Here is a 24,900-nt window from a genome sequence, read left to right on the forward strand (position 1 = left end):
GTGGTCAACGGAGAACTAAATACAAGGTGAAGGTGAAAAATTCTTGGGCTGAAAATCAAAGACTGCTTCGTTTAAGAGTTCAAAAATGCCTAAACCTAAACGGTTGAAAACAGAGAAATACACTTTTGCAAACTTTTTGAAGAAAATTTAATTTCGTAAATCTTTCGTCATTATTATTATTTGTGCATTTTTTGTTTGTTTTATTCATGGTGCTATTTATTTATTTCATTGCTCTTCAAACTTAGACTGCTGTGATATTTGTGTGGTATTTTTTTCAAAAACGCTGGCAACAACACTTAAGGTGTTGCGAAAAATATTCATTTAAACTAAACTTATTGTGTGATGGTGGCTTTATTGAAATTAGTAATTAACAAATGAAATAACACGAAATTTCATTTAAAAAGCGCACTGTTCTTGCATAACCGTTTCCTCCCGTTGTAATTGTAATGCAAATAATTCATTGAAAGTTTAGTTAACGCTGCGCTTTTATGCTTGTGAAGTTTTAATTTTAGTAATTAGCCATGTTTTAGTTTTTGCATTTGAAACTGCTACAGCCAGTTTCGTGATTTCTTTTTGTAATTAGCAGCGGCAAAACTCATGCACTCTATCCCCAATCATCTTCCGTTGTAAATAGAAGAGTAACGATTTATTTATAAAGGCGCGTAATAAGCCCACAAAAACGCCTGTTTCTCATGAGCATTCGCGTTTGTTTGTTTTGATCTCATGGAGACTCACAAGTAATAAATTTGCAGGGCAAAAACGTATTTCTAGAATCATCATTAGAACACACAAAATGATAAAACAGACGCGAGCTTGGCATAAATTCACAAATGAGCAACTCCTTCACAATTTGTCTTTGTTTTGTGTATCACCGTGCTCCACATGTTCAACGAAGGAGGTATTAATGGTGCTTTCATCGCGACGTGCATTCACATGTTTCAAGTGTGGGTTTATTTTTAAGATTCTGCAACCATTCGTCTAGGCCGGGTTTTGCTTGCAGGAGCCGAAATCCAGTTAATTTGCAATTTCGCGAGCTCCTAATGAATTATTTTCGTTTCACATACGCAACTAGTGTGTACAAATAAAAATGGGGATGGTGATGTTTACGATTTCTGCCGCAGCTTTCTGAAAGCGCTGCCTGCAGTCGACGCTTTAGTACGCCGTGTGCCGTCGCGACGGTCACTTGCCCACTTCCTCACGCAACAACAGAAAAACTTTTATTAAGTCGGATACGTGCCACCGACTTCGATTATTGCCGCCACGACCCCAGTGTCAAAATTTTATTGCCCAACTTGACTTTCATGCGAGCTAAAAATGCGCGATAAAGATATTCGTAAGTATTTTTCTTCGATATTTCGCCTCCAGTGGATTCGGCACAAATTCGCCTAATTATTCAAATAGAGCGCGGGCGTCTCAAGGTGTTAACGCATTAAATGTATCATCTAATGCCGACCGACGTCTACATTTCCTGACATCGATTTACTAAATTGGAGGACTAAGTTTTAGTTGTTGCTGTAATCGAGTTATTTTCAAGTGTCTTCTACAGCGATCTATGAAATACATGTTCATTAAAGTCGCCGAAATGGCTTCTATTCATGTAATAATTGCTTTGAGCCGTAATTTGGGACTGGCGTAGGTACGGCCCTTTTTTCCTAATTGATGAGGTCATGGCGCGATTGCTTATAGCTTGATAAATGCTTCAAATTTAAATGAAGCGTTTCTTTTGAAACATTTAACAATCTATTCATCGGAAAGAATTCTGAATAATGATGCGAGAATATTTTACATTTCTCTATCACATTATTGAATTCGGAGCAAATGAATTATTCAAAGAGTTTTTATTTTAATAATATTGAGAAGAAGTTAAGGTATTACGTGTACGTATTTTATTTAAATGCGCAAAATTAATTGAAATGCTAGATGTGCATTGAGAATATTAGACAACAACGCAAAATACAAATATGTTACTAAATAAATTGAGGCGTTCTTCGGATTATTTTTGTTTTCTCTTATAATTAAAATGCATGAGCAACTGAAATAAATTGAAAAAATAAATTTTCACCCATAATAGGTGTCCCAGAGATAAATGACAAAAATCTTGCCAGTGCTACCAATACAGAATTTTAAAAAATTGTTAAAAGCTTTCACAATAACTCAAAAATTCAATTTATTGGTCGTGGCTATTCAGTTTTGCTAAAAATTTTCATTGTTTTTCATAAAAATAGATCGAGTTTGTTTTATAATAGGGTTCTGAAGCGTAAATACAATGTTGTATTTTTCTGCTATAAAATTAAATTCGAGTTTATGTTAATATAAATAAAATTTAATTGTATAATTAAATTAATTAATTAATGGCTGATGTGTGTTTATTTAGAGATTAAAAACCAATATTTATGTTTAATTGCCATAATCCCAAACATTACATATTCTCTGCCCTGACAACGGAATTTATAATTTTGAATGCTATTTTTTACTTTTTTATTTTACTGAGCGTTCAGCAAAATAAAATTTTTACTGCATATTATTTATCTAGATTTTAATTTTTCTTGATAATAATTTAATAAGTGTGCGAGTTAAGATAGCGCTATGGCACCCTAGTTCTGAACAAGTTTCTGCTCAGCATGATAATGCAGGAGCACAAATGCAAACAAATTTCCGAAGGCAATTTTGTTGCAGTTGTGCTCGTATGTATGGACTAAAATGTCATAATTTAAGGTCGTTAAAAACAAACACAGCAATTGACTCGCAATTGGGACCGGCTTGATTAATTCGCGAGTTAATTCTCTTTTATTTTTCATTCAAACAAGTTATTAAAAAAATTGAATTGTTTCATTTTTACAAGCACGTGAAGGCTTTAAACGTGTGTGTTGTGTGCGGGAATTGGGGAAACAAAAATATGGAAATTTTACGGCATGAGCAGGTACAGGAAAAACACATTTTTTCATCCAGTATAACGCGTTGACGGGAGATGTTTTCATGATTTTTGACTGTGTTTTACTTGTTTTTGCCAAGGAAATAATTAGTTATGTGCATGGAGCGCCGCTTGACACTTATTAACTTTTTCTGTAATAAAAATAGCGTTGCATCCGCCAAATATGTTATTGTTAAAAATCATTTTAATTTATATTGAAATTTTCATTTTGTGACTGCCGCCCGGATTTGTTTCAACTTGTGCAGATCTGCATGTGAATTTTGACATGTAGAACTCTCTATAACTGACAACACATGTTTTCAAACGCATTTTTATCCATCACAGCCCACACTAGCCATTTTTGCCGTCACGTGCATTGGTTTGGGTTGAGTAAATCGGAAATTAATTTAATTGTCCTACAATATGAGGACGGAAGCGGCGTCTCCTTTTCCATTTTTAGCGGTGCAGCTCTTCTACGCGACGTTCTTTGTTGACGATTACACCCAGTGGAATAATCATATCACGCTTATAAGCCCTTTGTTGTCGAATAATACCTCTCTAGCAAGCTTTTCCTTTCAATCTAACTACTGCGACTTTCTTTGACTACACACGAGAGCTGCACACGGTTAATGTAGTTAACACTAGGTTTAATTTGTGTCTCTGCAACTACTTACAAAAAATAAAGCGAAAAGTGCATTGTAAATCGTGTTGTGGTTAAAACGGTAGTGCAGTTATTGATTTCAAAAGCAATTATTTTATTCTAGAAGTCGTAATTAGCCATAAATGGGTCAGATTCGGAACTAATGTACAATGTGTGTCCGTATCATTGCATTAAATAAACTTGTCTAGAGAAGTGAAATCGGTGAAGTGCCGCTTGCGGCTGTATTTACATGCAATGAAGGCTTGTATTGAACGTTATACTGTTGCACATATTACCCGCTATCTGCTAGAAGTGTTGATGGGCTTTATATTGGTTTATCACAACCCAACAGTGCGTTTTGCGCTAACTGTATAATTATTATTATTATTAACAAATGATTTTGTAATGAACACAGTTAATACTAGTAAAATCGAGATACTTCTACATACATTTTTTACTATAAAACTGTTTACTTGTTTAGAATCAATGAAAATTATAAGTAGTAACTTACATCGGAATTAAGCGACTGAAAACTATATAAGATCTGTAGTAGTTTTTTTCAGTCAGGCAAAGTTAAAAGTTCGGGGTATTGGTCTTCCAAAGTATCATATTTGTTTCTAAGGATAATATTTTTTTACTGAAAAATGCAAACTCGATATAACTCCAACCGATAAAATAAAAAACTTTATAGAAAACACACATGTTATTATTTTGTAAGTTTTTCCAGATTTTCTTGAAAATTATGTTATATCTTTGAGTATTATTACTCCAACATTAGATGAGTGCTTCACTCTTGTTGGTTTTTCCAAAGTATAACAACTTCTTGAAGTATTTTTTAGTGGTATAATGACAAACTTCACCTGCTTTAGAAAACTAATTTCACGCATATGTTGTCTCAGCTGTACGTATTTACAGTACCTATACCACACTGAAAATGACACATTATTTTAATTAGTTTTTGGTTATTCATCTCAAATTACAAGTACTATAAACACTTTTGGTGGCGTTGTTTAAATAAAGCGAAAATACTTTAAAGTATTTTCACGGCATAAAGCTTTAGGATCGGATTGAGGAATGTTAACCATTTATTTCAAAGTGTAGTGAACAGATAAAATAAAAAAGTAGTAATGGGTGAGCGTAGTTTTCTGCAGTCTAGGATAGGAAACAGATATTAAACTCGAAATTTTTGTTCTAGAGTTTTATTAGAATATCTTAGGTTAATTACAGTTTAATTGATTAATGTTACATTAAGTTGAATAGTTTTGGTCGTGTTTACAGTGTTTAACCTTTCTTGAATGAAAAAAGAGTGTTGTAATAATATTGATTTGTTCCATTTTTGTCAAAGTTCAATCCCTCGTAATGGAAGTTTTTTTTTATTGCTTAATTTTTGGACCCTCGGCTTTATAGCACTTGAGCACTTTTATGGAGTAAAAGTGAGATAGTTCATTTGTCTCTATGCCGCCAAGCCCTTTGGAATTTTTCTGGGCGACGCATTCTTCCGAAATAAATTTATTAAATTCAGCACAATTGAATGGAATAATTACGAATTCTCTTCGAAAAGTTCGAATGGATTTCAAGCGAATAAATTATTCTCCCGAGTTTTTATCATGGAACTTTGGGTTTATAGGACGTGTTTAAATGTGTTTTAACGGTATTTGCTCATTTGCAACTTTTTGAACGATCTATCTCCTTCCAAAAACTTGAAGATTTCTGCAACAGCGGACAGGTCGTTAGAGTTCCTTGACTCAACTTCGGAATTTTCAGCTGTGCTGGAAAATCAACAAAATGTTAATTGATGAATATTGAATCAGAACAAGTGGAATATGCTCTGGTTGCTATTTACATTTAATTTGAATAGGGCGAGCAATTTATTATAGGCTTTGAGGCATTAATTCGCATCAGCTTTGTCATATCTTTGTTTTTTCTTGCTGGGGTATTCGGTATTCGTTACGAATATGTCTTCTGTGTGTGCATGGCGTGGTTTGTTTTATTCAAGAACACGTAAAAGCTGAAACGGAATGTGGGATGACTTGTTTGAATGTTTTACAATGTTTTAAAACTTTACGATTTACATTTTCGTCTAAAGATGATTATTATTGTAATTAAAGCGGCATAGTGCTCGCATTTGAGATTACTGAGTATTAGCGATTTATTTCACATACAAAAATGTGTTCCTGCACCGTTTTAGTTGTGTAGGTTGCCACACAATAGCATGTACAGACGATTTAACAATTGTGCTTACGGGTAGATACGAAAGTTTACTATGCAATTTAATGCAAAGTGCCTCCAAAATTTCTCAAAATTATAGTCAGGTTTTTGCTGAAACCCGGCTGGAATTAAGCTACTTGTTAAACAAACTGTGCAAAAACAACATCAAACAATAAACAGATATTAAATCATTTCGTTCAAGGCAATTTCTTCTAAAATTTAATTAAAAAGTTTTTTTTGCCTACTTGGATATTTCTAAAAGATTGATTTTGCTGGTGTTGTGTTTACACTTGTAAAGTTCAATATAAATGTTGTTAGCATCTGGCGTATCGCAAATTATTACCAGAGTGGATCAATAAATCAAATTGACAACCTTAACATGACTGCAGTATACATTTACTTGGCCTTGTTGGAAAACTGGATCCTATTTTGTCTGATCACTGCTGAGCCCAATATTCTATAATAGCTTTGTGTGCAAATAAGAAAAACCAATAACTCAAGTACAAGAAACGTCGAATAAACGAATTTTATATTCGACTCGTATTATAAAAAATATAATATTACTAAACGCTTTTAAACCCAATGCCAGTTTTGAATTATTCATTCTTCTCAACTTTGAAAACGTCTAGACTTTATTATTATTATTATTTGTCAAGGAAATTGCGATCAATTAGGTTATTAGTAAGAGACAGGTTTCCACCCCGTCGAACCTTTTCTGCACATTTTTCGTGAAACTGCGTCGACACGTTATCTCAAGTTGATAACATGAAAAAATCCTTACGTCGAGCTCGTTTGAATCCACCCTCACTTTCGCTAAATTATAGTCATTCATCATCCGTAAGGGAAACTGCTAGATAATGAGTAAATAATTGAGTGATGGTTGGATTTATAATTAGTTGCGTTACATCAACTAACTTAACATTATTTGATGTAATTACTCAACTTCACGGCTCTATTGAACTCTAAAAATTACTTCAACTAGTACCTAAGAGAAAGGGTGTTTCTGAACGGTGGTTAGTTCAGTGTTCAGACATAGTTACATTAATAAAAATATTTAGATATTTTTTAGATATTTTTGAAGCTCACTTCAAGCCTGAATTAGAACTTTTTGTTTCCTACTTTAAATTCTTTGTATTGAAGTTCACAGTTCTATTCACGATTTTATTTGAGAATACTTTTGTTTGACCCTGATTTATCTTACGTGGGAGTTCTTTGTCGAAAGTCTAATAAATTATTATTCTAAAATTTTATTATTACTCTGCGCAAATCTTTACAATGTTGGGGTAATTTGCGCAATGTTAATACTATTTAAACATAAATAGCGGAAAAAGTGAATCACTTCAAAGGGCACATAATGATCTGTAACGATTTTAATTGGAGGTTGCGATGAAAGCAGAACGGACAGTTGGTAATTTATTTAATCTCAAATTCGTACTCTAATCTGCAATTCATTAATAAATAGGCCTTGGCCGGGTAATTTGTGAAGATTCATGCGGACAACTCACGTGATAAAAAGTGCCCTCAAGAAGAATGTGGACTCGAAATTCGCGTGATGATATTCGACTTTCTTTCATAACTTGTTCATTCATAAATAAAGACGAAATATGTGCCGCAAAAAATCTCAACCAACAAAATTAAAAGTTTCTGCGTCCGACTTAATTCCAAGTAAAAGTAAAACTGAATTAATAACGACGATAATTTCTAAGTTTTAATGCGTGGAGTTTTTCAGTCAAGACATTTGACCCAAATTGCTTTTCAATGGACAAAGCAATAATTAATCCGCCGTTCGTCTTAATTATGGGCAAATCGGATCGATAAGACAATTCGGACAGTAATAAATGGTTGCGGTTGTTTTCGCCCTGCTTGGGCTGATTCTGCGAATAATGTTTAAATTTAAAAGCGTCCCGGTGGGCGGACACAATTAATCATTTTCAACACAACATCTTACAATAGTTTCATTAGGTAAATACCGAGCCTTTAGTGCGGCGCGACCTGGCCGAGATTGTTTATCTGAAAAATTACCATTTCGCTCGGAATTAATTGCAAAAGTTTCGGATTAATAGGCTTACATGAAATCAAATTTTTCAGCACGGATGAAAAGATAAACACTTTTGCACCGCTGGGAGGCCTGGTCATAAAGTTGTTAATTCCCAGAAGCGATCTCGGGTTTAGAAAAGTCGATTTAGTTGTGTTTTATCATTTACGGAAAGTGAACGTCGTAAAACATATTGATTGGAATTGAATTGTGGTATCGCAGGAGCTGTTTTTTTGGCCCGAATTTCCTGTTATTTTGTGGTGTGGTGGGTAATTAACGCAACCATTGGGGCCACGTTAGTATGCGAAAGCTCTAAAATCAACTGGAATTAAATCATGTCAAATTGCAGAGTATTCAAACCACTCGACTATAATAAGACCGATCCATTATTCTAATTAAAACTGATAGCTCGCATACCAATTAAAAAGTTTCGAATTTTGCACGCAACGTGCACAATTTCCCCAATAACGTTTGATGGGTAATTATCGAAATTAGAAAATCCATCCCTGAATTAAATGTTTTGTCGCATTATTTATATGTCTCGCGCGTAGTTGTCATAAACCTAGGAAAGCGTTAAATCGTTGACACAATGGCACGAAACCGAAGAAAAAGTATCCGTCTGTATACAACTCAAACGCGGCAAAATTATGGCGGATGCGCCGGGATACATAATGATAATACTTTTTCGTTTCGAGCAGAAAATTTAGTTCGTGTCATGGAAGTTGATTTGAATTGTGTCAAGTTATTATCGTCGCGACATAAAGTTATTACCAAGTTTAAAATGTAGACGTATTTTAAAACTGTCAGTTTAGGCACTCCTATTGTTATAAATTGGCGTCCTCGCTCTGTGCTGCGCTGCAAATACATCAAAACTCTACGGCGTCTGTGTGTAATTACAAATTTATGAAAATAAGTTATCCCTGAATAATTCAGGAATTTAATGCAATAAATTATGCAACGGAACAAATACCAAAAAACCGATTGCGTTTTAATGAACGCTGCTTTTTGCTCGCTGTGAAACAAAATCTAATAACACGTGAATCTAATTTATATTAGTTAGAACCAGTTCTCTATAAAACATAAAAATATTTAATGAGTTTTTTAATTACACGGCAAACCACTTACGCTAGAGTGGTACTAATTATGGTCTTTTATTTACATTAAAACTTTCTTTGTGAGAATAGAGCGTGTGTAGCAAATGAAAATTTATATTTCTGACAGAATAAACACTTTTCATCTCAGATTCGCGTTTCATTTCTCTCTGCTAAACTAATTAATTTAATACAAACTGCCCATATTTGCTTTTGTAGTTATGCGAAAAATAGTTTAAATTATCACTCTCATTTCATCTTTTATACGCTACCAGAATAATTTGTTTTGTGAATCAGAATCAGTTAATGTGTGCCGTTTCAACAGATATATGGTCTTTGTTTACCAAGGCCTAGTATAAATACGATATTTTGCAACATATTTACATATTGAACATCATGTTGCAAAATCTAATAAATTGCGATATGTTGGTACGAAGCATCTATAATTAAACAATTTATTATTATAATGGATTGTGCTTAAACATGTATGTTTGTGTAAAGGTGTATTCACATGAATACTGTAATGATGCCTACATTAAAAAATAAATAAAACAAACATCAATGATTTATTTATAATTTTAATTAAATAATTATTTGTAATTTTAAAAGATAGTTTTTATACGCTTCTAATTTCTCTGAGTAGAAAAATAAGAATTTTTTTATTTATTGTAGTTTTTGTTTCTATGTTCCAATTTAGAAACATACTCTTTAGAGTTATTGATTCTTATTATCTTGTTTTTGCAGTTATGGCTTTCGACAAAAGCATAAACATTAGGTTAAATTTGGCCTGAGCTAACACAATGCCAAGGCTTTAATATGGCTTTCACAGGTAGTTAAATCGGAGAGACGATTTATTATCCGTACTTACTCTAATTGCTTATGAACGAAGTATGAATGCGGGCACAACAATAATTCTTGTTATTTATCAGCTGTTGTCACTACACTAATGAAGTTGTGCTGCTTTCCATGTTTCCAAGTGTGGAAATCTCCATATATCTTCCACCTATCGATTATTCTGAAACGCGCTTCCGCCGTATAATTTAATCTTATTTTGTTAGCACTGAAAGTGAAACACTACATTAGCTTTTTCGTGAATCTGATAATAAAACTACGTGCGTTTTGTGCGCTGCTTTGTTATATTGGGTTCATTTTCTTGAAGGTGTTCGCACTATACATCCAGCGACATGCAATTTTTGAATTAGTACACGATAACTTAACCTCTGACTCAATTTGTAAGCGAAGGGACAATTATTAGTTATTATACGACACTTGAACGAAACAAGCAAATGAATAATTTAATAGTAAATGTCTGGCATTTAATTAAGTAAACAATTTTTTGTGGAGTTTGGTCTGATTTGTGGTTTTCATAATGTTTGTTAGGTTTCGTAAAAATAACTGAATTTGTGTGGGCTATTTCAGGAGTTATGTGGGACTTGTCATTTCCACGTTGATTTAAATTCCTAGTAAATAGTATCTCAGCTGTTCATCTCCACTTAGATTATATTTACGCTCGTATGTTCCAGTAATTTTAGCTTTAATATTTAAGTAGTGTCGTAAATTCTGGAATTTTACGCTCAACTAATTTTGAAGCTTTGCGACCTTCCGTTTGAAATGTAATTAATTGTGAAAGAAATTTACTGGGGGGAAAAATGTTTAACTAGGACAAACTAGTGAATTACGTTAGGATTTAGTTTTTATACCAACGTTAAGAGAGATATTCGGAAATATAAATCGGTGTGGCACGAAAAAGGAATAAATATCGGCTTGGTATGTGCCACGTGACGTAAATGTACTGAAAGAGTAGAAGAATTGACAACAAACAGTCACACGTAATTGAAAATCAAACTCTCGAAAGAACAATGGCATGTCAAACGCATACATTACTGCTGAGGCTATTTGAAAATATTTTTGCCTCTTCACATAAATTGGTTCAAATTGATTATCGGAACTGGCAAGGAAAGCAAGATTAATCTCCTACAATTTTAAAGTTGTGACTCAGATTATTGGAAACGTGTCCTAAAAATCCAGCGCTCCATCTTTAATCGGATAAAGAATTAATTATGTCTGTCTGACTAATTAATATTTCAACTTTAAAGTTAATTAAAAACACGGTTTTACAATACAACGCCGACTAATAAATAACTCGATCGATGCGAAATACTATTGGCTGTCAGATCGGAGGATTATAAGAGATTAAATTTCGAAGTCGAATATTTTTCGGATGTGAAAATTACGTATGCACATACATTTGGGATAATTTCACATAGAATTTGCATAATAATCACTGACGGCGACATCAAAGTTGAAAAAGTTTTGTAAACAGAAATTCGCTTTTGGATAATTTTAATAATTCATTGAACTATGCTTTCCGTGATGAAGCTGGAAACTGATAAAACACAAATGTGAATTAGCTTGCGAATATTTTTATTTTTTCATTAAAGAACGCCGTGATGGATGACGTAGGAAATTACCAAAAAAGCTATTTATCAAGATCACATCAAAGCGTGGAATATGATGTGGAACAATGTAGATATTGGAAAATTTCAAACATTTTTTTACGTACGCACAGATTTTGAAGCCTGCCAAGAAAGTTGCGAAAATTATGCCAAACCTTGAGGAAAGTATTAATTAAAAGTCGTTAAAGTTTAGCATATTGAGGCAAAAGCGCAAAGTTTAACACGTGTAATACCGTAAAATACACCTTAAATTGTACTTCAAGTGTCAAAGAAGCCGTACGTAGGTGTCAAGTTGCACCGCTTTTACTGCAAGTCGGCGTATCCAGTATCATTGTGGTTGTAGGTAATTTGGTTAATTAGATAATTGCTTTAATGATGTAAATTACGAACATAATACAAGGCGTTATGTTAAATGGTAATTAAATTAATTTGTAATAATACGAATGAGTACAACGCAGCGAAGCATGCTTGTACATAATTTAAAAAATCAAAAATTAAGCAAAACTTTCTGTTGTAGTAAGATAACTCAATAAAACAAAAAAATACAGATTTGTTGGTAGCTAGACTTTAAACATGCTAATTGTCGCCGCAGTTTCATTTTGACTTCTATTACACTGGGTTTAATTACACGTCACAGAGAAACTCATGTTGTTTGACCCTTACAAGAGGATCTGTAAGCAATGTTTACAGAGGAAATTTAAGCCCATACCCAGGGCAAATAAATGTTGACTTATCCTAATCTTCTTAGCACATATGCGTCTAAATAAAAATAGGATACACTAGCTAGTACAAAGGGTTTAGCTGTAAGCCGGCGCAAGAAACTTTACTTGGAATGATTTTGAACAATTTTTTACGTTAGTCTTATTTATTTTTTAATTATTTTTAAGTGAAAATTTTTGCAAAAACAGTTCTAGGATTACAGTAAAAGCATTTTTTAATTATACTTACTGTTTTATTATTCATTTGCACACTGTTAACATAAGATCATAACAAGTTAAAATATTTGCCCGGCGCATCCACCAAAACTGCTTCTTCATATTTTGCGATATCACACAATGTGTCACAATACAATAATACTTAGGTGTTATTTTTAAGTAAAAATTTTTGCAAAAACAGTTCTAGGATTACAGTAGAAGCATTTTTTAATCATACTTACTGTTTTTTTATTCATTTGCACATAATTAACATAAGTTCATAACAAGTTGAAATATTTGCCTGGCGCATCCACCAAAATTGTTTTCTAATATTTTGCGATATCACACTTTACTTTACTTGGAAGGTTTTTGAACATTTTTTTTACGTTAGTCTTATTAATTTTTTATCTTTTTATCTAAAGATTTTTACAAAAACAGTTCTAGAATTACAGTAGAAGCATTTTTTAATTATACTTACTGTTTTTTTATTCATTTGCACATAATTAACATAAGTTCATAATAAGTTGAAATATTTGCCCGGCGCATCCACCAAAATTGCTTTCTCATATTTTGCGATATCACACAATGTGTCACAATAGAATAATATTTGGGTGTTTGTTTTTTGTATAAGGGTATATTTTAGTTAAACATTGCATTTTTATGCTAAAATAATTTTTTCTTTTCGTCCTGTAGTCACGATTACATATTTGATGAACTGTGTGCAATTAAATAACAAATATTTCAACATTCTTTGAAGTTTTGCAAGTAAATATTATTAATTTGTAACATAATTAAAGATAGTGCATACTCTGTCTAATGATTTCTTCCTGATAATAGTAACCATTCTTTATTAAACCTCTTTTAGTGAGCATTAGAAATCAAATTAAAACTTGAAAGCTCTTTGGTCTAATCTACAGCATTTGTCAGTCTATAGCGAAATCTCATGCTTTAGCTGTCAAATTACGCTTTAATGGAAGTTTATTTATTAGTTGTTTGTAAATTCTTAACTAAGCTGACGAGCAACGCGTCTGTGATTAATAAAGTTGATTTTTTGGTAGTTGCTTCACAACTTCCGTAATTATTTCGCTGGAATGGGAGTAATATTAAAACATTTCGTTTGTTTCAGATGCATATGGTCGTGTCTGGCGTCACCTAACAAGAGACTTTCGCAGTGACTATGATACCAACTAGTACCATCTCATTAAAGTAGAATAACATCTCGCAATCTCTTCCTGACGGCGCCCCTTTTCAGCAAATTATGAAACAATGCGAACGGAGCGCCTGAAACACGAGAATTGCCGTAAACAAAGCCGTTCCGTCGTGATGTAATAATAATAGTAGCGGGGTTGTATATGTGCGACCTCTTTTGTGATTGTGCGGATTGTACGTGGAGACCATTCTATTAATTATGCACCTACAATTAAGACTGATCGAGATTATCACTCGAACGTCTTAACGTCTGCGTTCGCAACCCTCTCGCTCCACTACCCGACTCAATAATGGCAGTGATTGTGCATCCTTTGAACATTTACATGTGCCTCTTCTTCGTCGTCTCGGCAGAAATGATACTCACTCCTTCTTCCCTTATCTGCCAAGGTTGGTAGCCCGATTTTATCGAACCCGACAAATCCAAACAAACCGAAGAAGTTTAATTAAACAATAATATGTGTTTGCTCTACCGAATGTAAATTTATGTAAGTTTAAAATTACTGTTATATCCACACGAAACCGAGAGTTTATTGTTTGGTGGAATTGTGGCGACCCGCCGGGAGTTCACATTATTACCCAAATTCTCATTCTCGTGACCACAACATTTTAAATATTTACACTGTGAAAAACTAACAGATAATTGCGTCTTCACTGAGCGGGCTTTGCATTAGAATCGAGATTAGAACTAAACTTTTATATAAAAAATGTACAACTTTACCCGTCCGGTGTTCAAAAAAATTAAGTATACTTTTCTAGCGATTAAGTAAATGCTGGTGCTGGTAAATTTGTAAATTCTTATAAAATCACTAGTCTGCCAATTGGCGCTATGTTTGTCTAAAGCACTATAAGAAATTTTAAAGCTTGACAAAAAAGTTCGGCCGAACTTGATTTATTGATTCAAGTATTCATTTTTACTTACAATGTCTGCTTAATTACAACTTGCTACTTTCATTGGTAGGTATTTATAATAAGGACAATTTACCAGACGAAGACAAATATTTGGGGATATAATATATTCTGTTCTTTTGTATTTATGAAGTTCTATGTTTAAAAACAGAATTGTTTTATTTATTGAAGAGAGCTCACTTCGAGAAACGCTTCAGCTTTAACGTTAGTCTTATTTATTTTTTAATTATTTTTAAGTGAAGATTTTTGCAAAAACTGTTTTATGATTACAGTAGAAGCATTTTTTAATTATACTTACTGTTTTATTATTCATTTGCACATTGCTAACATAAGATCATAACAAGTTAAAATATTTGCTCGGCGCATCCACCAAAATTGCTTTTTTTTTAATGTTTTGCGATATCACACAATGTGTCACAATAGAATAATACTTAGGTGTTATTTTTAAGTGAAACTTCTTGCAAAAACAGTTCTAGGATTACAGTAGAAGAATTTTTTAATTATACTTATTGTTGTAGTATTTATTTGCACATAATTAACATAAGTTCATAACAAGTTGAAATATTTGCCCGGCGCATCCACTAAAATTGCTTCTTCATATTTTGCAATATCACACTTTACTTTACTTGGAAGGTTTTTGATCATTTTTTTTTACGTTAGTCTTATTGATTTTTTATTTTTTTGTGTGAAGATTTTGCAAAAAGAGTTCTAGAATTACAGTAAAAGCTTTTTTTAGTTGTACCTACTGTTTTATTATTCATTTGCACATAATTAACATAAGTTCATAATAAGTTGAAATATTTGCCCGGCGCATCCACCAAAATTGTTTTATTGATTTATTGATTCAAGTATCCATTTTTACTTAGAATGTCTGCTTAATTACAACTTGCTATTTTTATTGGTAGGTATTTATAATAAGGACAATTTACCAGACGAAGACAAATGTTTGGGGATATAATATATTCTGTCCTTTTGTATTTATGAAGTCCTATGTTTAAAAACAGAATTGTTTCATTTATTGAAGAGAGCCACTTCGAGAAACGCTTCAGCTTTGATGTTGAAGATCAAATACAATTGATTCATGTCGTTATTATAATTTAGATTGAATTAAGTAAACAGGAATATAAAACACGTGACTGAAAGTGGATAATTTCAATAAATATTAAAAAACGCGTCTTTGATGTAGTCGAGTGTATCAGGGATTTCCTCGTGTTTCCAAATCTTTAATAAACAAAACGCACATTCCGCTTCCTTCTTTCATACATAAACAAATAGCCGCTGGCAAGGCGGTCGAATTTGTGTAATAATCCCATTGCTGGAATATCCGAAAATTGAAGGGACTTGAATTATTTAAAGTATTCGCGAGGAAGCAGGTAGAAGTAATGAGAGCATTTTCAAAAGATATTCACTTTAAAGTAAACATCCGGCGGCGTTTCCATACATCCATACCAAAATTATTTTGCATTTTATTTCACAAGGAAGGAGAAGTGTTATTTAATGAGAAGTGCATGAGTGGCTACGCTTATAAATATTTGGAAGTTTGCGCTTGAATGAAAATTGTAAACAACGTGTACGTGCACGTAATAAACTAATAAGATAAAATAAATATGTTTACGTTTACTTAAGCTGAGGTGGTTCCCATACATTGAAATCTGACGCGGCTATTTTCCAAATTTGAGGTGCAAGACGTGAAATAAAATTGCGTGCCACCGCTAATGAAACCTGTTGATCTCAGGATTTGTGGCGTATTTGCATTTTGACTGGACTTGGTGAACTTCCACTTTCGGCACTAAACCATTGACCTTACATGGCGTGGCGAAATTACATTAGTTTCGCATTAACTGGAGAGGTATTTTTACCGAGATTATTTCACTATAAACACACATCACACTTTGCATCTTCTTATGGGGGTAACGAGCGTGAAAGACTTCTATTTCGTGCGAGTTTGTCGATTTAATGTTTAGTTTATTTCGAGGTAAGCTCAGGAATCTGCACAAAAAGCAAAATAGGACAAAGGCGTTCTCGCCAAAGAAAATTGATTGTTTTAGCTTCAACTCACTTACATTTCGTGCAATCTTATAACTTGACCTGGGGACAAAAGCAGATCGCGGGATTTTAAACAAGGGAGACAAATTATCATTTGACAAAAGATAAATGTCGTGAATATCTCAAGATGAAAAGCTTCGGAGTAATGATTTTTTGAGGAACGACAAGCTGGACCTTTTCGACAAAGGAGCGGTTTTAATCAAGTCCCTTATTGTGTTTACCTGAAGATGGAACGGTTTTGTTTGCCGGATGGGGCCACCAGAAGGTGGCCAATAAAGGTTCGAAGTTATAGCAAGATTGAAGACGGTCGTGTTGCAAATCTGGTGCAGTAATAACTCGTCGATTTTTCGTTATTTCAAGACTGTTGCGTTATCTCGTGAAGAATTCTCCGTTCGACCATAACATTGTCTGGAGTGAGTTTAATCGGAGAAATATTGCAGATATGGTCAAGTTGAGCCGAGATAGGAGGGCGTACGAAGCTCATCGAAGCAGAGACAATGTGGTGAAACCCTCTTCCGGGTCCTCTCCCAGCCGGGGCTCAGTGTTTGCAACGGCCAATTCAACATCGGTGGCGGCGCAGATCGGGGGGACGGCGAAGCTGCCGTGCATCGTCCGCAAGTTCAACAACGGGGTTGTAAGTGCAATAAAGTTGGTATTAGCTCACTTTGCGAATAAAACTTCGATCGTCGGGCGATATCACGCCGAACCGGTAAATAGGCAGCGCATTTACAGCTTAGATGTTATCTTTCCAGAGTCATTGAATGTTTGTGTTTCCTAACTTTAAAAGGCATACTTGACATTTTCGAGAGAGAACGAGCGCTCGCCGAATTCACTACTAAACAGCGCCGTTTACTTTATTAAAGGCTCGCTGGGGCACCACTTTTGAGCTTAGTTTGCAGTTTAACCGCTTTGATACTTTTCCAATGTACAAGTAATCGATAAAAATTGTTAACCCCGTGTGTTTTCTTCGCCCACCCTGACACTCAATCAGAACCGTGACTCATTTAAAACATTCAACGGAAAGCTCCTATGAAATGCGTGATTCATAAAAAATGCAAACGCTATTTCTGACACTTTCTTTAAAGTTTTTGCCACGGAAGCCGACTTTCGTAATTCTCATTTTAATTTTGAATGGCTTCTGAATAAGTAAACACTGAAATAGATATTACTCGAAAATAGACACAAATGTGTATAATCCACTAAATATTCTAATTGAATGTTATTTCTCCTCTTTGGTGCTGAGTATTTAAATTTTATAAAAACACAAACATACGTTTGAAAAGGCACCAACTTACTGAATCAAATGGTTCTCCGTCTACATGTTAAAAACATTCTTTTCTTTGGTTCACTGATCTAAGAAAAAGCAAAGGCGGTCGTAATAGAATACCAAATGGAAACTTCAAAGCTACGAACAAATAGCCTTAAAAATTTAAAACTTGTCATCAATTTTTTAAGCTATTTGTGGTCAAAGTGTAAACGTTGCTGAAAGGCCATTGAAACTTCTGTTTACGACTTCGCGGAAGATATTTCTTGAGTTCTCTAGGAAGCATTTTTAAACGTAATTTTTCAATTCAATTTGATTTATTTTACTTAAAACGAAAAGAGTACACTGCACGTAATTGACGTTCGAAGCTACTAATCTAATCCATGTTTGAATAGTACAAGAGCGCTGCTATTCAGTGGCAAGTTTCAAAGAAATTAGATAGCGTGAAAGCAGATTGATTAGATACTTTCTAGCTCTGCTGATTGAAACCTCATAGAGACTGAACTTTTGTTTTTTGGCTCGTCAGCTCACTTTCTATTATGGAACAAACATTTTTAAAAATGTTTTAATATTAGTATTGGAGCTTTTAAGCCGAATAAAATGCGTGATGTTTTGTGCCTCTTAAATTATTATGTGCTAATAAAAAATATTTAGAAATAAAAATCCTTCGTGTAATGACAGCTTCAGTAATTGTTAGGTGTCCTGGATCCGCAAGGACATCACCCCTCCCACGATCCTGACGGTGGGCTTGGGTCCATACATTGCCGATGACCGGTTCATGGTAGAGCACGCCCGCCACCTCCAAAACTGGGACTTGGTCATAAAACATGTGCGTCCCTCCGACGCCGGACTTTACGAATGTCAAGTCTCAACACATCCTGCGACTAGCATATTTATCGAGTTACGAGTCACAGGTGAGCAATCCAATCCTCGACGTTAAGAAACTCCGCGTTCATCTTTCCACCAGTCAGTCTCTTCATTTTTTGTAAAGGGGAATTTCCGGTTTATGCTCATTTTTTATTCATGATTTGCTATCTTTGCGGCGGTGATGAATTGTTTGCCGTTTTTCTCGATAGACGATTTAATTTACGACCCGGAACGTATTCACATGGCACAGGGATTTTTGCTTAATTAAGCGCATGATTCATCATACGAGACAGAAAACGCTTTTCAGCGATCCGATCAAGGTACTCGTAAAGCCAATCCGCGCTTTTTACAGCGGCTTTAAAGTGGTTATAAATATGTGATTAAGGACTTCGGAGCTGCGCTTCAAAAAGCTGACAGTTTCTGGAGCTTGGGAGACATTTCTTTGTCTCTTATTCGAATTATTGTTTATTTAGCCAAAGTTTGGCGCAACAGTTCCTCAAGTTCGCTGCAGTTGAAAAGACGGGGAAGTAATGCTTTAAACGCACTATAAAACTAGGGAGTTAGAGACTCGACTCGAGTGGGTTAGATTTAACTGTACCGTCGACTATAAACGTGGTGGTAAAACGCTAAAGAAGTAAGGAAGAACAAAGATAAATAAGTAAAGTTTCAATTTGACTACAAAGGGTGTCTACCCTAGACTTAGAAAGCATGAAAATAAATCACGAATCCACGATTGCATTGTCCTGACAGTTTTGCGATATTTTATTATTTAAAAAATAAGAAATCAGTTAAAGGCAGTATCAAGTGTTAAGTGTAATTAGTATTTTAGTTGCATTTAGAGATACAAATAAACTACAATTAATTCTACTGTAAAAACAAATTTGTTTTAATGTTGCACTTTCCAAACTAAAATTTCGTTCAAACTTCTTTGAGATTTTAATATATTTGGATTTTCCGTAATAAGAAACTGATATGTTTTCTAAAGCATTGTTGAGCTATACATATTTCTTTATCCGCGGGAATGTTATTCACTGCTTTTATTTTTCTCCAAAAGTGGACTGTTATTTTTTGCGAAAGCTTTCATGTTATTTTATGTAAATAGTCAATATAAAATCGTAACTTACCAGCTGTGATCTGAGCCGAATACTTTGATATATATCTTGAATTATATAGGGGATAAGGACTGAGATATAGGAACGTTCCAACAGGAAATATTCCGGAAAAAGGTTCAACGAAACTTTGCAGATTCAGAACTGTCATTAACTTCCATAATAATAATTAGTATTTTTTTATACAAACTTAAGAAAGAATTAAAAAATATACGATACTTTGACACTTCTTTTATTCCAACTTTAAAAACTACGTATATATAAATCGAACACTTATTTTAAAATATACAGGGTGTTTACGGTCTTGGGGTTGAAACCTATAAGGGAGATGATATGTGTGATAGAAGATAACATAAAATCATTCAATTTCCATTACAATTAGTCTGTGCTAATTATGACAACCAATTTATTATTTTGATAATTTACGCCATGGACATAAATTTAATGAAAAACCTCCACAAATTTCAAACCAAACTTTCTCAATAGAAGTGATCAAACCGAAGATCTTCGAATTTAAATTTGGATTAAAACCAAAGCTATATAAAATGATAACAGTGACGTTTTTCACTGAGAAATTATTCCAATGACCCTTAAACCTGTACCAACACGTCGGAGTTAGATATTAAAAATAACAATTCTTTCGTAGTTACCTCATTTCTATACACTGTTTTAATACCAGGTCATGTTCGACTCCAAGGCCGTAATAAATAAATTAATAAATTTATTTCAGCTTTGATAAAAATTGCTATTTACAATGTCCACTGCATTAAAAAACCATTACGTTAGATTTGGCTATAAAGTTAATTGCATTTATGTGGGACACAAGATTCGCTTTAGCTGAATAATTAAATTTAGAACGATCAAATAAACAACAAATAATATTGAATCGCGTCCCTGTTTTGCATTGGCCGATATTTTTATTTGCGTATTAATGGCTAACGCAATTGTATTATGTTTAATTAAATAAAATAATTGAAAAAATCGGTCTCGCGTCCACTGTTTTTGATGTAAATGCGATTTTTATTGAATCAAGTCGGAGTGTGATGACCCGTGTGCTCACTCTGGCGTTGTTTATTTCATTAAAAAGCGCGAGTAAAGAGGGAAACGCCGAATTTAAAATTTTACGAGACTCAACCGCGCCTGGTAATTACGGTTTTGGTAAAAACTTCGTTACGGCTAACCCTTGGAGCTTAGAGGCACGTCAATTCCGCCATTAACAAATTTAAATTCCTGCCGTAGAATGATTCCTGATTTCCTTTGTCATTTTCCTCTAGTTGTTTGTCGCCATCAAATATTTGTGCGTTCCCGCCCCCGCTTTCATCCAATATTTATTTACTCGCCTCAGCGATATCGGCTGAAATATCGCGGCTTGCAGAGGCCTCAGCGGAAATCATCGGCGCTCCGGATCTGCACGTCCGGGCGGGCTCCTCGCTCCGCCTCGTCTGCACGATCCTCCGCTCGACGGAGCCGCCCGTCTACGTGTTCTGGTATCACGACCAGCGGATGATCAATCACGACGTCGGCGTCTCGGTCACGATCGACAGGACGAGCAGCGTCCTGCAGCTGCAGGACGCCGACACGACGCACAGCGGGAACTATACCTGCGATCCTGCGAACGCCATCCCTGCATACATCAACGTGCACGTCCTCAATGCCACTGAAGGTAACTAAGCGAGCTTTGGGGGCGCTGATTTATACATTAAAAGCACCGCAGCGTTGGAGCTTTGTAACTGGTTAAAGTTTTAGCGATAAATGAAACTCTGTGATGAAGTAATTAGGAAATTCGGGTATTACTAGTATCGCTAATCTAGTGGAGGCGTAGGTGTCTCATGTGACGCGTTGTTCAAAATTTGCAATAAATTGATTTGGATGACGGAAAAATTAGCGGTACCTACGCCCGTTTAAATGTCAAGTAATTAGGTTTGAGGATTTTAGTGACCGTGGCGAATTACATATTTTTATATGTTCATTCAAACGGAAATAACAGCAAAAGGTTTTACGATTTCATTTTGAACGTAATCACAAATCTCCGACCATGAAACCTGCAAATTGTAATATTTTCTATGCACGTAATGAGATAACATTAACTGATTGTTTTACTTATTTTACACATTTAATTGCAACAGAAAAGGGTGCAGTTTGTACTTTTTGGGGTGTGGAATGTGAATTTGAAACTCGTTTTAATTGTTATTGGAGGGTTTGAGAAAGTTGCAAAGTTTAATGTTTACGAGAAACTTTATTAGCACGTTCTATTTTAGATAAAAAGTTATTGCAGGATCTAAATTTTAATAATAATAATAAAAATAATAATAATAATAATAATAATAGTAATAATAATAATAATAATAATAATAATAATAATAATAATAAATAATAATAATATGGGCCATAATTTTTTAAATGGCGGTTTTTCCTGAAAGAATCATCGGATTCTAACTTAATGTCTACTAATTTTAACTTAGGAGAAATGTTTTGAGTCATGAAGAAGAGTTGAGATAAACTCGAAACGTCGAATTAAAATAAAAAAATTACAAGTCCGGACTTCTTCAATTAACTCCCTATTTTATCCTCAATAATGAAAATAATATGTAAAAACGTGATTACGAAAAACTAAACCGATGGAAACAAATTCTGCATAAAACAATAAAAACCATATTTTCAAAAATTATTCTTTAAAATAATCAAAACATTTTTCAATCTAATACTGATTTCATCAACGTGTAGAATTTTTTGAGATATTATTGCTTAAAGTTTAAGCCTAAAATTAAACATCTGGGATGTGAATTTTAAAGTCATTAAAAAATTTTAGAGTTTTTTACGTCAATTTACAAAGCCAAAAATCCTCACTTTTCTAATTTTTTAAGTAAAATTGTCTGAGTAACTAAGTAAGTTTTTGACGTATTTACTATAAAAATTCAGATCATCATGCTAAAATCTTGATGGATGAGTGGTATGTTTAAGATTTTTTTCCTCAAGGTACAATAACTCCTCAATTTTTATCTTATTCAAGGTAAAATCAACCTTCGATTTGAAATCTGATATGGGACTTTGAAGGTAAATAAGTTTGAAATAAGCCACTTGCTTTTAATCTTTTTTCTGACAATTGGTAATAAACAATAAATAATAAGTAAAAAAGTTCAAATTATTTTTTAAAAAGTCCTCCAATTAAAATTAAAAGGGGTTTCAGTGTTTGCTGAGAGTGTTCAAGTGGGGCAAACGATAAAATTTGGTCGAAAATGCAAGCGCATTTCTTTAATTTTAAATGCGTGTAGCGAATTTGTTTATAGTTATTTGCAATTCCGCTCATTGTCTTTTTATATTTCAGAAGAAAATCCAGCGGCGATGTTGCATGCAAGCAGCAGTGGAATTTCAACCGCGCTCTTTATGACCATAATGCTAATTGTTGCTGTAAATATAACATTTTCATTAAACAGTTGATTGTCTTCGAAATATTTGTATAAATTGTAAATACCTGTACAGTCTCATAAACTACCAGCTATTTATAACTGTAACTATTTTAGGGTTCCAGTTCGAATTAATGATGAGTATTGACTAAAACTACGTAGTCATATTTGCCTCATTGTACTGTGTGTTACAATAAAAACAAGAAAAATAAATATAATTAAATCTTTCATTTCTTTTTTAATTCCCTAAGTGAAACCTCCCGCCCACGTCTAATTTTACTTAATTACGTTTCCACAAAAATATGAGGTGGAATGACGAGAATTTGAAAGGATCTCAAGTAATTACTGTTTTTCTGTCCGCTTCTATATCTGTTACAAGTGACATTCGTGGAAGCAGAAGTGAAAAAGTTATTGCCTCATGTGCGATAATATCACTTTTATTAATAATCAATATACGCAGTGAGACACCATTTAGACATATTTGTTTGGCTTAATCCTGGATTTGGCCACAATACTGATTGTTATCAGTGTTCCATGGCTTTATCGAAAAATTGGAAAAGTTTGGAAATTGTCGTAAATTTTTAATTCCAGTTTTTAAAATACAATACCGCACTGTCACTACCACTGCGTTTTATTTGACCAAATCCGGATTTGCACCGGGGTGAGACTCTGGTTTTTTTGATAATTTATGAAAGGCAATATGTCAACAGTGCTGTTTAAAATTTAAACAGCCGGGGGTGAAGCGGATATAAAGTCTTATATGGACATCTTCTCTGCCAATGTGAGCTTTTATTAAGCTTTATAGTTCCAAAGCACTTGAGGGCCCAGCTGATACCCGATAGACTTTAATATTGTTTGAAATATCTCTTTTCTGAATCATGCAAATTTGATGCCCGATCATTTCGCAATGACCAGTCAACCACATCATTATTTTCTATTCTGTGAATTATTCCCGCAAACGCACGCTGGTGATAGCGATCGATACGTAATTTTGACACCAAAAATAGTGGCGTTAATAATTCGGAGCCACCGAGACAGTTTCTTATTTCTCTTAAATAAGCAATGAATGTTGGCGACATGTGGCCGGGAAACAAACTGCTCTACTGCGGACATTTCTGTTATATCTGGCTCCAGAAATAATGTAGAAACTGGTAAGTATACGCTTATAAAGCTGAAATATTTAAATATAAATGGATATGAGCTTGAAGTTTTACCAGAAAATGACATGGGTGTGCTGCAAAGCAATGCCCATGTTTGAAAATAATTTAAAACTGCTTAAACATTTATGTAGCCAACTCTTTAAGGTATTTTTTACAATTCTTTGAGAAGACTCGTCTCGGGGATAATTCTTGGCTTATATTCAATTTTCTCGTAAAATTTGGATGTAAGTCAATATTAACTTTTTTTCAGGAAAAGTTAGAACGAGTATAATTCTTTGTTGACTTTGCAAGGGTCCTTTAACTGTTTGTAGCACCCTTCTAGATTTTGTCGGGTTCCTAATGAAGGGAATAAAAAAGGCAATTTCTACGACTAAGTCTTCCCCGTATTTTGTTGTTCTTATCCTTTCTTGTTCTTTCCCTCTCAGCGTTTTTTATGCACACTTCGTTAACCTGTCAAGAAATCATTTAGGCCTTTGTTTAATGCACATATCTGCTCTAATTTATTCTTGTTATACACGGTAAATTCATAATGTTTGTATTGAGTTAGCACGCACTTATTGCCTGATCATCTGAGGTGATAATTTTTTTACGTAATAATTTTAATAATTGTGTGTATGTGTCAAGGAATTGTTGCAAAATGAAATCGAGTTTCTATCGAAACTCATTAAAGGCTTTAATCT

At 33.9% G+C, this 24,900-nt stretch overlaps 1 protein-coding gene across 5 annotated transcripts; it reads left to right on the forward strand.

The window, feature by feature from the left end:
* Nucleotides 1–1,126: 1,126 nt before the first annotated feature.
* LOC659863 (hemicentin-1) lies at nucleotides 1,127–23,290 on the forward strand. Of its 5 annotated transcripts, none has more exons than XM_015982170.2 (6): nucleotides 1,127–1,333; nucleotides 13,382–13,851; nucleotides 16,857–17,050; nucleotides 18,378–18,594; nucleotides 21,002–21,319; nucleotides 22,982–23,290. In XM_015982170.2, the coding sequence occupies exons 2-6, from the start codon at nucleotides 13,755–13,757 to the stop codon at nucleotides 23,092–23,094; spliced, it is 939 nt and encodes a 312-aa protein (XP_015837656.1). In that variant the 5' UTR covers nucleotides 1,127–1,333; nucleotides 13,382–13,754; the 3' UTR covers nucleotides 23,095–23,290. The 5 variants fall into 5 exon arrangements, with proteins under 5 accessions (XP_015837656.1, XP_971223.2, XP_015837657.1 ...); XM_966130.4 differs by having other exon boundaries at nucleotides 1,128–1,333; nucleotides 21,032–21,319; XM_015982171.2 differs by lacking the exon at nucleotides 1,127–1,333 and adding an exon at nucleotides 1,407–1,636.
* The last annotated feature ends 1,610 nt before the right edge of the window (nucleotides 23,291–24,900 follow it).

This window comes from Tribolium castaneum, chromosome 3 (assembly GCF_031307605.1).
Source record: "Tribolium castaneum strain GA2 chromosome 3, icTriCast1.1, whole genome shotgun sequence".
Lineage (NCBI taxonomy): Eukaryota > Metazoa > Arthropoda > Insecta > Coleoptera > Tenebrionidae > Tribolium > Tribolium castaneum.